We start from the raw sequence: 12,090 nt of genomic DNA on the forward strand, positions 1-12,090 counted from the left end.
TGTGGTACTGAATACCTGATGCGCCTGACGAGCAGAAATGTCTGATTTCTCATTGTGATGTGAATGAATCTCAACGTTAGTAACAAGTTGATGATATTAGCCACTTCCCACAAGCCAGTTCTTATTTCTTCATTCTGGCCTCACTCTGAAGCAAGTGATTTTAGTGATTGCACGCTTACATAGCACATTGCAGTGCTCTGCACTCCTGGCAACACACATAGTTGTCCGTCAGCATCACCTTGTGACCGGGCGCAGGAACTGCTGGTAATCTGTGTACCTGGCTACTCATCCTGGCCCCTGTAACCCCAGCTCACGCCTGGACGGGTAAGCAGGGGGTGAGTTCTGGCTCAAGCTCTCTTGTACTTGACGAGGTCGGGGCGGGGGCTGAGATGTTGTTGGTGATGCATCAAATACCCTCAGCTCAGAGGCATCGTGGCTTAAGTGGTGTCACTTCCCCGGTGAAGTGCCTCGGCCCTGAGTTCGGGAGGCTGCCCCTTCCACTGTGACATTGCCCATTTGGTCAGACTCTTGGTGATCAGGGTGAGGGCAGCCTGCATTCACCGCTCAGGCCTGGGATTAAATCCAGGTTTTAGATCAGACACTGACCCTTCAGCTCTACCTGCCTACCTGTAGAACCTAATGTGTTGAGCATTGAGGTGCTGAATATGTCCATTATGATTTGCATTTGCGATGATACGGGCCAGGACTTAGAAACTCCAAAGTCTATTATGAAGCTCACCTGACCTATAACCTTTATGTTGAATTTGGCTACGATGAGCACCAGAGCTTTCACTTCAGGTGTGATTCATCAGACTTCCTAGCACTTTTATCAAAACAAAGTTTATTATAATAATGTAGTTAACATATATAAAACACTTATCAAGAATGTGTTATCAATTACAAACATGAAAAAAACACAACAGCTGCAATATAACTCTTACTGAATCCCCCTTAGTAACTGTTCCAATTCAATACAAAATCCAATAAACCAAAACCCCTTTCAAGGGCGTGGCCCAGCATCCTGTAATCTCACTTCAATGGGATTGGTCCTTTCCCTGAGATCCAGCCTCTAACCAGCAGGTTCAAAATTCCTTCCGGAAAGCAACTCTATCTTTAAAGTTACCAAGAGGGTTTGCCACACCCAATGTGCTTTCAGTTCACTGGAACAGTTTAAAAATAAAAACAGGGAAAACAGGGAAACTTCCTCCAATCCATACCTACAAACCAAAAATAGAACCAAAACACTAAACCCGCTCTCACCTGACAGCCACAGCCCAGCTCCACCCACAAATTACATCACTGAAGCTGTACGATAGTCCTATGATCAAACAAAACCTTTCTTAAAGGGTCAGTCACATGACAGCGACAACAGCTTGCGTTTATAAAGCACCTTTAGAAAAACCCAAGATACTTCACAGGAGTGATTATCAAACAGAATGTGACACCCAGCCACGTAAGGAGACATCAGTGCAGGTGACGAAGAGCTTGTTTAGAGAGTTGGAGAGAGATAGGGAGGCAGAGAGGTTGGGGGAGGGAATTCCAGAGGTCAGAGCCCAGGCTGATGGAAAGGACGTCAACGGTGGAGCCATTAAAATCAGGGATGTGCAAATCAGCTTCTGTTTGCCATTGAGTAAGATGTTGACGAGTCATGTGTGTACATTGACTGTGAGACCAGGCTTGGTTGTGATTGACTAACTGGCTACCCATGTCTCGTGGCTTCTTGTGTCAGTTGTATTCAGTACGGGAGGGGAGAAAATTACTTTAAAAATGCACCAGGCCAGATTTTAAGACGTAGGGTGGGATCCTATCCATGGCGGGACTCGTTGCGAGTGAGAATGGAAAATTTGGCATCCTAGCCAAAGCACCGTTCACTTTCAGTAGCACCGGAAAATCCCAACTGCGAATGAGGACTGAGTATTTGGGCCACAGTTATTTTTGTCTTTCTTTACTCAACACTGTTCTTCCCTCTCCTGAATGTGTCAGCTCCGTATCGAGGTTGGGCCCATGGGCATTGGTTACCCCCAGTAATTTGTCAATGTATCTTGTGTCAATGTATCTTGTCAATGTATCTTGTATCTTGTATTTGCCGTACATTGTAGTGTATAAGACAACCCCATGTTTCGGCAGAAAGCTGCATCTTTCGACCTAAACTTGAAGTGTAAGTTGACACCCCGGGTGAAATTCTCCGCCCCCCACGACGGGTGGGAGAATAGCGGGAGGGCCTTCCCGACATTTTTGCCGCCCTCCCGCTATTCTCCCCCCCCCCCGCCGAAGTCCCGACCCGAATCGATGCCGCCGTTTTTTTACGTCCGGCAGCGATTCTCAGCTGTTAGATGGGCCGAAGTCCCAGCCCTTTACGCCGTTTTTACGAACGGCAAACACACCTGGTCTTGCCGTTCGTAAAAACGGCGTGACTAACTCGCTATTAATAACCATGGCACCGATTGGCACGGCCGTACCACGGCCGTGCCAAGGGTGCCATGGGCCCGCGATCGGTGCCCACCGATCGCGGGCAGCGGGCCCGATGCCCGCGCACTACTTGTCCTTCCGCCGCCCCGCAGTATCCTTTCGCGGGGCGGCTGAGGGGCAACCCGGCCCGCGCATGCGCGGGTTTCGCGCAAACACACGATGACGTCACCCGCGCATGCGCGGGTTGGAGTCTTCCAAACTGCGCATGCGCGGCTGATGTCATATGACGCGTCAGCCGGCGCTAACTCCGGCAAGCGGGCTTAATGATTTTCGTTAAGCCCGTCTTGCCGGAGCCTACGGTGTCGGGCTGCTAGCCCCGACCGGGGACCAGAATCGGTCCCCGGTCGGGAAGGGGCGCGCTGGCGTCAAACCCGCCCGGGTTTTACGGCAGCTTTACGATTTCTCCCGTTTTGGGAGAATCGCGCCCCCCATTTTTCAGCTCATAAATGCCCATTTACTCACATACTCACATCAGGGGCGGGATTCTCCGACCCCACGCAGGGTCGGAGAATCGGCCGGCAGCGGCGTTATTCCCGCTCCCGCCGGGTTTTTAAATCTCCCACCGGCCAAAAACCGGCGCTGTGCAAATCCCGCCGGCAGCCTCTGAAAACAGCTGGCGCCGGCGGGATGTCAATATATTTTTAGATTCCACAAATCTCCGGCCCGGATGGGCCGAAGTCCCGCCGACGTGGCCACGGGTCACGTCGGCGAAAATCACAGTTGCTTTAAAACGGCGTCAACCATTGATGATGGTTGACGCCGTTCAGTGTCGGGGGGTGGGTTGCGGCATCGGGGGGGGGGTGGGTTGCGGCATCGGGGGGGGGTTGCGGCATCGGGGGGTGGGTTGCGGCATCGGGGGGGGTGTGTTGTGGCATCGGGGGGGTGGGTTGCGGCCATCGGGGGGGTGGGGTTGCGGCATCGGGGGGGTGGGTTGCGGCATCCGGGGGGGTTGCGGCATCGGGGGGGTGGGTTGCGGCATCGGGGGGGCATGGGGGGGGGCATCGCGGGGGGGTTGCGGCATCGGGGGGTGGGTTGCTGCATCGGGGGGGGGTTTGGGGGCAGCGGCATGCAGAGAGGGGGGGCTACGGATGCCCTGGGCCAACGCACCGTCGCCCCCTCCCCTGTACGCCGCTACCCCCTACCCCAACCACCCCCCCACCACCCCTACTTCCCTCCAACGCCCCTACCCCCCTCCCCACCACCCCTACCCCCCTCCAACGCCGCCCCCCCACCCCCCTCCAACGCCGCCCCCCCACCCCCCTCCAACGCCGCCCCCCATCTCTCGCAACGCCGCAACCCCCCCCTTAATGCCGGGTCCCCCCCCCCCTCAACGTCGGGTCCCCCCCCCTCAACGCCGGTACCCACACCCCGTCCCCCTCCCTCTGAAGGCCGGTACCCACACCCCCCCCTCTCTCCTCCTCCCCCCTTCCTTCCTCCTCCCCCCCTCCTTCCTCCTCCCCCCTTCCTTCCTCCTCCCCCCCTTCCTTCCTCCGTCCCCCCCTTCCTTCCTCCCCCCCTCCTTCCTCCTCCCCCCTTTCTTCCTCCACCCCCCCTTCCTTCCTCCGTCCCCCCCTTCCTTCCTCCCCCTTCCTTCCTCCGTCCCCCCCCCTTCCTTCCTCCCCCCCTTCCTTCCTCCGTCCCCCCCCCTTCCTTCCTCCCCCCTTCCTTCCTCCGTTAGTGGGGGGGGGGTGCGGCGTTAGTGGGGGGTGGGGGGTGGGGGGGGTGCGGCGTTAGTGGGGGGTGGGGGGTGGGGGGGTGCGGCGTTGGAGGGGGGTAGGGGTGGTGAAGGGGATAGGGGTGGTGAGGGGGGGTTGGGGTAGGGGCAGCGGCGTGCAGAGGAGGGGGGCAACGGATGCCCGGGGCCATGCACCGTCGCCACCCCTCTGCACGCAGCTGCCCCTACCCCAACCCCCTCCCCTCACCACCCCTACCCCCTTCACCCCCCCTACCCCCCTCCAACGCCGCACCCCCCCACCCCCACCCCCCACTAACGCCGCACACCCCCCCCACTAACGGAGGAAGGAAGGGGGGAGGAGGAAGGAGGGGGGGGGAGGAAGGAAGGGGGGGAGGAGGAGAGAGGGGGGGGGGTGTGTGGGTACCGGCCTTCAGAGGGAGGGGGACGGGGTGTGGGTACCGGCGTTGAGGGGGGGACCCGGCGTTGAGAGGGGGGGTTGCGGCGATGAGGGGGGGTTGCGGCGATGAGGGGGGGTTGCGGCGTTGAGGGTGGGGGGTTGCGGCGTTGCGAGAGATGGGAGGCGGCGTTGGAGGGGGGTAGGGGTGGTGGGGAGGGAGGTAGGGGTGGTGGGGAGGGAGGTAGGGGTGGTGGGGAGGGAGGTAGGGGCGTTGGAGGGAGGTAGGGGTGGTGGGGAGGGAGGTAGGGGTGGTGGGGAGGGAGGTAGCGGTGGTGGGGAGGGAGGTAGGGGTGGTGGGGAGGGAGGTAGGGGTGGTGGGGAGGGAGGTGGGGTGGTGAGGGGGGGTGGTTGGGGTAGGGGGCAGCGGCGTTCAGAGGGGGGGACGACGGTGCGTTGGCCCCGGGCATCCGTCGCCCCCCCTCTCTGCACGCCGCTGCCCCCAAACCCGCCCCCCCATGCCGCAACCCCCCCCCAATGCCGGAACCCCCCCCCCCAAATGCCAGAACCACCCCCCCAAATGCCGGAACCCCCCCCCAAATGCCGGAACCCCCCCCCCAAATGCCGGAACCCCCCCCCCCAAATGCCGGAACCCCCCCCCCCAAATGCCGGAACCCCCCCCCCCAAATGCCGGAACCCCCCCCCCCCCAAATGCCGGAACCCCCCCCCCCCAAATGCCGGAACCCCCCCCCCAAATGCCGGAACCACCCCCCCCCCCCCCCAAATGCCGGGTCTGTCTCTCTCCTCCTCCTCCTCCAAAAAACGCCGGGTCTCACCACTTCCGCAGCTGGTGAAACTGACGCGTATCGCGTCAGTCAGCTGCTGGCCCCTCCGGGAACGGAGAATAGCGGCCTTAAAGAAGGCCCCGACGCCGGAGTGATTAACACCGATTTTTCTCGCCGGAAACCCGCGTTACGACGGGCAACGGAGAATCCCGCCCCAGGAGTGGCCCTCAATCTTTCACCTCAGGATGCAGGTTTAGGATTTGACTCGAGGTATAAGCCGACAGATGCATCAATGAACCATTCCCGGCCATGTTGCCAAGAGGATGCATGGGGGTTTAAGACTCGCCCACAAAGTGCAGGCCGCACATGGCGACCGGCAAATAGAACTGGGCCCTCCGCCAACAAGAATTTTTATTTAAAAAAAAAATAAATTTAGATTACCCAGTCATTTTTTCCAATTAAGGGGCAATTTAGTGTGGCCACTCCACCTACTCTGCACATTTTTGGGTTGTGGGGGCGAAACCCACGCAGACACGGGGAGAATGTGCAAACTCCACACGGACAGTGACCCAGAGCCGGGATCGAACCTGGGACCTCAGCGCCGTGAGGCGGTTGTCCTAACCACTAGGCCACCGTGCTGCCCTCTCCGCCAACAAGAATGATGCACAAAGCTGGTTTTGTGCTAAATGTCGTCGCGTTTGCAAACTTGTCAAATAACTGTGCTGCAGCGGGGGAAGTGGTTGTTAGTAAAACAACTGGTGCGAGAATAGAAGAAGAAAACCACCCTGAGGAAGATGTCCAAGACCAAATTTACCATGGGAACAAGATAATAATCGCTCATTGTCACAAGTAGGCTTCAATGAAGTTACTGTGAAAAGCCCCTAGTTGCCACATTCCGGCGCCTGTTCGGGGAGGCCGGTACGGGAATTGAACCCGCACTGCTGGCCTTGTTCTGCATTACAAGCCAGCTATTTAGCCCGCTGTGCTAAACCAGATCCAGTAATGGTCTGACCTTGGGAAGCATGGTATGAGAAAGGGTCCTCCAAAATTGTTGGAATGGTTCTGTCATCATCAGAAATACCATTAGCGTGATTCTCCGGTCTGCCAGCCGCGAGATCCTGGGCGGCACGTCCTCGCCAGCAGCAGGATTCTCTGTTCCCGCCGGCTGTCAATGGGATTCCTCTATGTGGCCACCTCACATCGCTGGGAAACCAGCGCTACAGAGAAGCCCGGCGGCGGAGAATCCCGTCTCGTGTGCGCAGATGCACTTCAGTGGCCATATCAGGCCCCGAGACCAGCCCAGATTTCAGAGCAGTGGTTGGTTGGTTTCGCTGCTTTATGGAACAAAAATGTCGAGTGTTGCAGCAGGAAGACCAAGATCGCTCGGAGAATCCCAAAAGAGCTCAATACCAAAATGACCAGTTTCCAGCGATTCAACATCAGAAAGCGGCAACCTGGACCTAGACTGTCACATCGGCAACATGGATGAAACACCCGTCAATTTTAATCTGCCCGGCAACCAAGAGATCAGATTGCCCCAAAGATTAGGTGCATCAAATTCAGTGGATGGAGTGCAAGGTGATTTGATTTGGAGGGATGATTCTGAAACCGGATACACCAAATCTGACCCCGTGTGGGGTCCTTCCCATCGCCGAAGTGACTCAAAGTGAGACCTGAAACCTGCCTTCAAAGACGATGAACTTGATACTTTTTAAAACGTTATGGCCGTGGTACAAATTAACCTTGCAGAATTATTTCAATAAATAAAACGTGAAACACTGATTTCATTTGAATTTACTGGTGTTGCTTTGCATTTCGAAATGGCGATCGCCTACACCATCACCAGTGGTTCGCATTTTATACTTAGCCTGTGAGTCAATCACTCTTTAGAAGGATTTTGTGAAGCATTAAAGGTTGACTGACGCGCCATGATGTACGGCCCTGTGAGCTATGTGGTGATATGCATCACTGTAAATACACAAGGGGTTAATGTAGATACACTTCAACTAAATAAACACTAGAGGGAGCACCAGAGACATCATGACACACAGACATTCAACCAATAGGTCAGTAAGATAGGACACGACCAATGGGCAGTCAAGACACCCAGAGGTGACACTACCACAAGGGGGCTACCCATATAAAAGGACATGGCACACATGCTCGTTCTCTTTCCACAGGCGACACAGGGGCAGATCGGAAGCATCACACCCAACGCGTGGCTTAGAGCAGACTGGTTAGTTAGATTGAGTTAGATCAGCAGGAGAGTCAAACTCAAGTAGGAGAATTGTTAACTGTTCAATAAATGTGTTAAACCTATCTCCAAGTCTGAACCTTCCTTTGTCAGTGCATACATCAAGGAAGCAGCTTATGCTACATGAAGAAGCATAACACAACAAGCTATATTATCAAGAATTTGTGACTCCCTGCCAAACGCTCACTGAAACCTCTGACGGGATGTATAAGAGTGGCAGGTGTGGGATAAGCTAATCCTCATTTCACGGCACCAGTAAACTTAATTAGTTCGCTTTTTTCTCTCCCCAGAACCCCCTCCGACTGTAGAGACTCCTCAAAACGTCACAGCATTCCCAGGAGATCAGGTGGTCCTGACGTGCCAAGTCCTTGGAAGCGTCCGATACAACATTACCTGGATGCAAGATGGGACTGAGATTCAGGATGACAACGGGCACGTCACTCCTTTGAGTAATTCATCTCTGGCTATTTGGAATGTGCAGTCTGAGAACGCTGGACGCTATGAATGTGTGGCCGTCAATACCCAGGGATCAAGTCGAGCTTCCGTGTGGGTGTTTGTTCATGGTAAGAGTGGATCTCCATAATCTCCGTACATTCAGTGCTGTAAAGTAACCATTTCAGTAACGTCAAGGAAAGCAGAGAGATGAACAAATTGGATGGTTTGGGTATTGTAACTTCTTCCGAAAGATTTAAGGTGGTTTAGCTTGAACTCTTTGGGAATAAGGACTTTTAGAAGACCTGAATTACAGTTTCAAGATGAATGTGGATAGAATAGTTTGAGCGAATTACATAGTTTAATATGAGTTTGAAATAAGAAGTAGGAAGGGACATTGGGTGGAAGATGTGTTTTGAATACTAAAGAATGGCCTTGTGTACTAAGTTACCAGTGAAACCATTAATTCAATGGTGATAAACATGTTGACAGGTTTTTGGTGAGGTTGAAACTTATTTTTGCTGGTCCTTAATGACGTTCTGTCTTCTGTTAAGGGGAATATTTTCTTCTCCCGCTTGCATTTTAGTGTAATTTATGGTATTGTCAAGCAGCCATTCACCTCATCCTCATTGTAAATACCCTGGAAGGTGGTGGGAGGGGTTGTAGGTGTTACATTGGGTTTTTCTAGAGGGTAGTGAAGAGTTTCACATTGGACCTGTGCTAATGGGATGATAAAATTAACCAAAGACGCAACAAAATCCAAACCCTACAGCTGCTGCTAGTCTAAAAGCTATAAATGAAGGTTGGGAGCGAAATGGAGTCAACATTTCAGGTCAATGACTCTTCAGGTCAAAAACGTTAGCTCTCTTTCTCTGTCCGCGTTTCCAGCATTTTCAGCTTTTGTCTTAATGTAATAAATGGAGACGGGTCATCCTTCCGGAACCTTCTTATGTATTTGTTTGCAGAGGCCCCACGTGTTTCTGTCAATCCCAGCGTGCAGAGCTTTTTGAGAAGGGCGGAGATCCGAATCAACTGCAATGCCACTGGCTACCCACATCCTGCAGTTACCTGGATTCATGAGGGTGCTCTTGTGAAGAATAACGACAGGTGAGGGACTTGGAATTTAGTCATCTTTCACTGAAGCTGTAAGTGGAGGAAGGGCTGGAGGGGCCTCACAGTGGGTGAATACTGATAGACTAAGCTCAACATGTTGTACTGAACAACTTCCCTCAGCGGCTCACATCCCCACCCGATGCGCTGGACCCGACTGGGGAGATTCAGGATCCATTTCCTGGATGGTCAGTTCAGTCACCCCAGTGTACCTAGCAGTGCGAGTGCTACAACTGAGATAACTGGGACAGAGAATCTCCATCCCGCTCCAGATCATCATGTCAAATATGGAATATTTTAACATTTATGTTGCATCTAATTTGCAGTCATAGTTAATTTGTTCTGGTCCGTTGGACCCCACCTGGACTGGTCCAGTTGTAACTGTCTGGAATCCAAGTCTTCTGTCTGTGCGAGATTGGCAAAGATCCCTTTAAAGATGCTCTTCCAGCTTCAGCCAGCCGCCAATTAACCAGAAATGAAATGAAATGAAATGAAAAACGCTTATTGTCACGAGTAGGCTTCAAATGAAGTTACTGTGAAAAGCCCCTAGTCGCCACATTCCGGCGCCTGTTCGGGGAGGCTGGTACGGGAATTGAACCGTGCTGCTGGCCTGCCTGGGTCTGCTTTCAAAGCCAGCGATTTAGCCCTGTGCTAAACCAGCCCATAAAATGAAGTTACTGTGAAAAGCCCCTAGTCGCCACATTCCGGCGCCTGTTCGGGGAGGCTGTTACGGGAATTGAACCGTGCTACTGGCCTGCCTTGGTCTGCTTTCAAAGCCAGCAAATTAGCCCTGTGCTAAACGGCCCCTGGCTGAATCTAATCCAAATGATTTTGGTAAAGATCAAGCGCTGGACGTACACATGGTGAAGCCCTAACTTTGCGGTATAAAGGCCCAGCCTACACCATTACAGCCATTAGCTTTTTCCCAGCTAGCTTCCTTACTGCTTACACTGGACCGGTTGTCCACGTGTGCTTTGGTTAAAGCCTCCGAATTGTTACACCAGAAGGTTGGATTAATCAGACATTCAAGCATTGTTTCAGATGGCTGTGGGTACAGTAGAGAGGGAGAGACTGTTCCCATCCATCAGCGAGAGGGCAGAGATTTAAAGTAATCGGTAAGAGAATCCAAGAGCGACATGAGAGAAAACTTTTTCACGCAACGAGTGGTTAGGGTCTGAAATGTTCTGCCTGAGAATGTGCTGGAGAAAGGTTCAACTGAAGTATTCAAATGAGGTTATCGGAACGAGAAGAACATGCAGTGTTACGGGCATAATGGCACAAAGTGAATTGCTCGTTTGGAAAGCCGGTGCAGACGATGGGCCGAATGGCCTCCAGCCTGGTAACAATTGTGTGAGACTGCACTCAATACTCTTCCATAGTTGGACACCATTGCTTAGTGTTTTCATCCATTCAGCTCACCTGCCCTACACCAGAGCATATGCTCCATACGGACCTCCTCCCACCTTCCCCTAAAAACAGATCCTTCTCCTTTCTCCCTCGTGTCCTCATCCAGCATTCCCTTTGAATGCATCCATGCGGGCGGCCTCAACCACTCCATGTGGGAGCAACGTCCGCATTGTAACCACTCTCTGTCTGAGTAACAAAGTTAATAGTCAGCGAATACTCAGTTTGGGGTTCAGCATTTCATTCAGAGCCAGAGAAATTGGGGTTGATGGCCAGTGTTTCATAATTCCATTCTGCTTAGATTGCTGAGCGTTCGTCTAATGAATAGTTTTGCGCAAGCTGTTTGATAATTGTGCCCAGTTGGGCGATCTTCGCTTCCAATTTAAGACATATCGTATCATCATAGAATGGTTACAGTACAGAAGGAGGCCATTCGATTCATCTTGCCCATGCCGACTCTCTGCACGGGCAACTTAATTAGTCCCCTCCTTTACCTCCCTCCTTACACCACCCCCATCCCCACCACCTCCCCACCAATGTAACTCTGCAGTGTATCTCACTGTGTATCTGACTCACTGTGTATTCCCAGTGCCAGGGTCCCAGGTTTGATTCCCAGCTCGGGTCACTGTCTGTGTGGAGTCTGCACGTTCTCCCCGCGTCTGTGTGGGTTTCTTCCGGGTGCTCCGGTTTCCTCCCACAGTCCAAAAACGTGCAGGTTAGGTGGATTGGCCATGATAAATTGCCCTTAGTGACTAAAAAAGGTTATTGGGTTACGGGGATAGGGTGGAAGTGAGGGCTTAAGTGGTCCGGTGCAGACTCGATGGGCCGAATGGCCTCCTTCTGCACTGTATGTTCCATCTTCTAATTATTCAATTCCCTTTTAGAACATAGAACAGTACAGCACAGAACAGGCCCTTCGGCCCTCGATGTTGTGCCGAGCAATGATCACCCTACTCAAACCCACGTATCCACCCTATACCCGTAACCCAACAACCCCCCCTTAACCTTACTTTTTAGGACACTACGGGCAATGTAGCATGGCCAATCCACCTAACCCGCACATCTTTGGACTGTGGGAGGAAACCGGAGCACCCGGAGGAAACCCACGCACACACGGGGAGGATGTGCAGACTCCACACAGACAGTGACCCAGCCGGGAATCGAACCTGGGACCCTGGAGCTGTGAAGCATTTATGCTAACCACCATGCTACCGTGCTGCCCGTAAAGTTGAAAGTTACAATAGAATCTGCCTCGACCAGACGCTCGGACAGTGCAGACCCCGGATACTTGCTGCGGAGAAATAGTTCCCTCACATAGCCATTCCCCATAAACTGGCACGCAGGAATCCACGTCTTACGTTTGTGCGCTTTGCTCGTGAAGTATTTTCGAACTTGAATTCAACAATTAATTGGCCCTTTACTGGTCGTGAACCTTATTGTGTATAGTTTGCTGTGCTTACCTAATCCAGAATCTTGAGTGTACTTCAAAAAATAATTTGTTGGTTGTGAAGTGTAAGGAATGTCCCAAAGATGCGATAAAGTTCCTCATAAATGCAAGGTCATTCGC

General features: G+C 53.0%; 1 protein-coding gene across 1 annotated transcript in view; it reads left to right on the top strand.

Annotated features, from left to right (window-relative positions):
• The first annotated feature begins 7,897 nt into the window (after positions 1–7,897).
• Positions 7,898–12,090, top strand: part of LOC119955579 (hemicentin-1-like) — a 291,695-nt gene continuing 287,502 nt past the window's right edge. The window contains 2 exon segments of the mRNA XM_038781912.1: positions 7,898–8,140; positions 8,975–9,116. Of these exon segments, the coding sequence (XP_038637840.1) occupies positions 7,975–8,140; positions 8,975–9,116 (308 nt within the window). The 5' untranslated portion in view covers positions 7,898–7,974.

Source organism: Scyliorhinus canicula, chromosome 21 (genome assembly GCF_902713615.1).
Source record: "Scyliorhinus canicula chromosome 21, sScyCan1.1, whole genome shotgun sequence".
Taxonomy (NCBI): domain Eukaryota; kingdom Metazoa; phylum Chordata; class Chondrichthyes; order Carcharhiniformes; family Scyliorhinidae; genus Scyliorhinus; species Scyliorhinus canicula.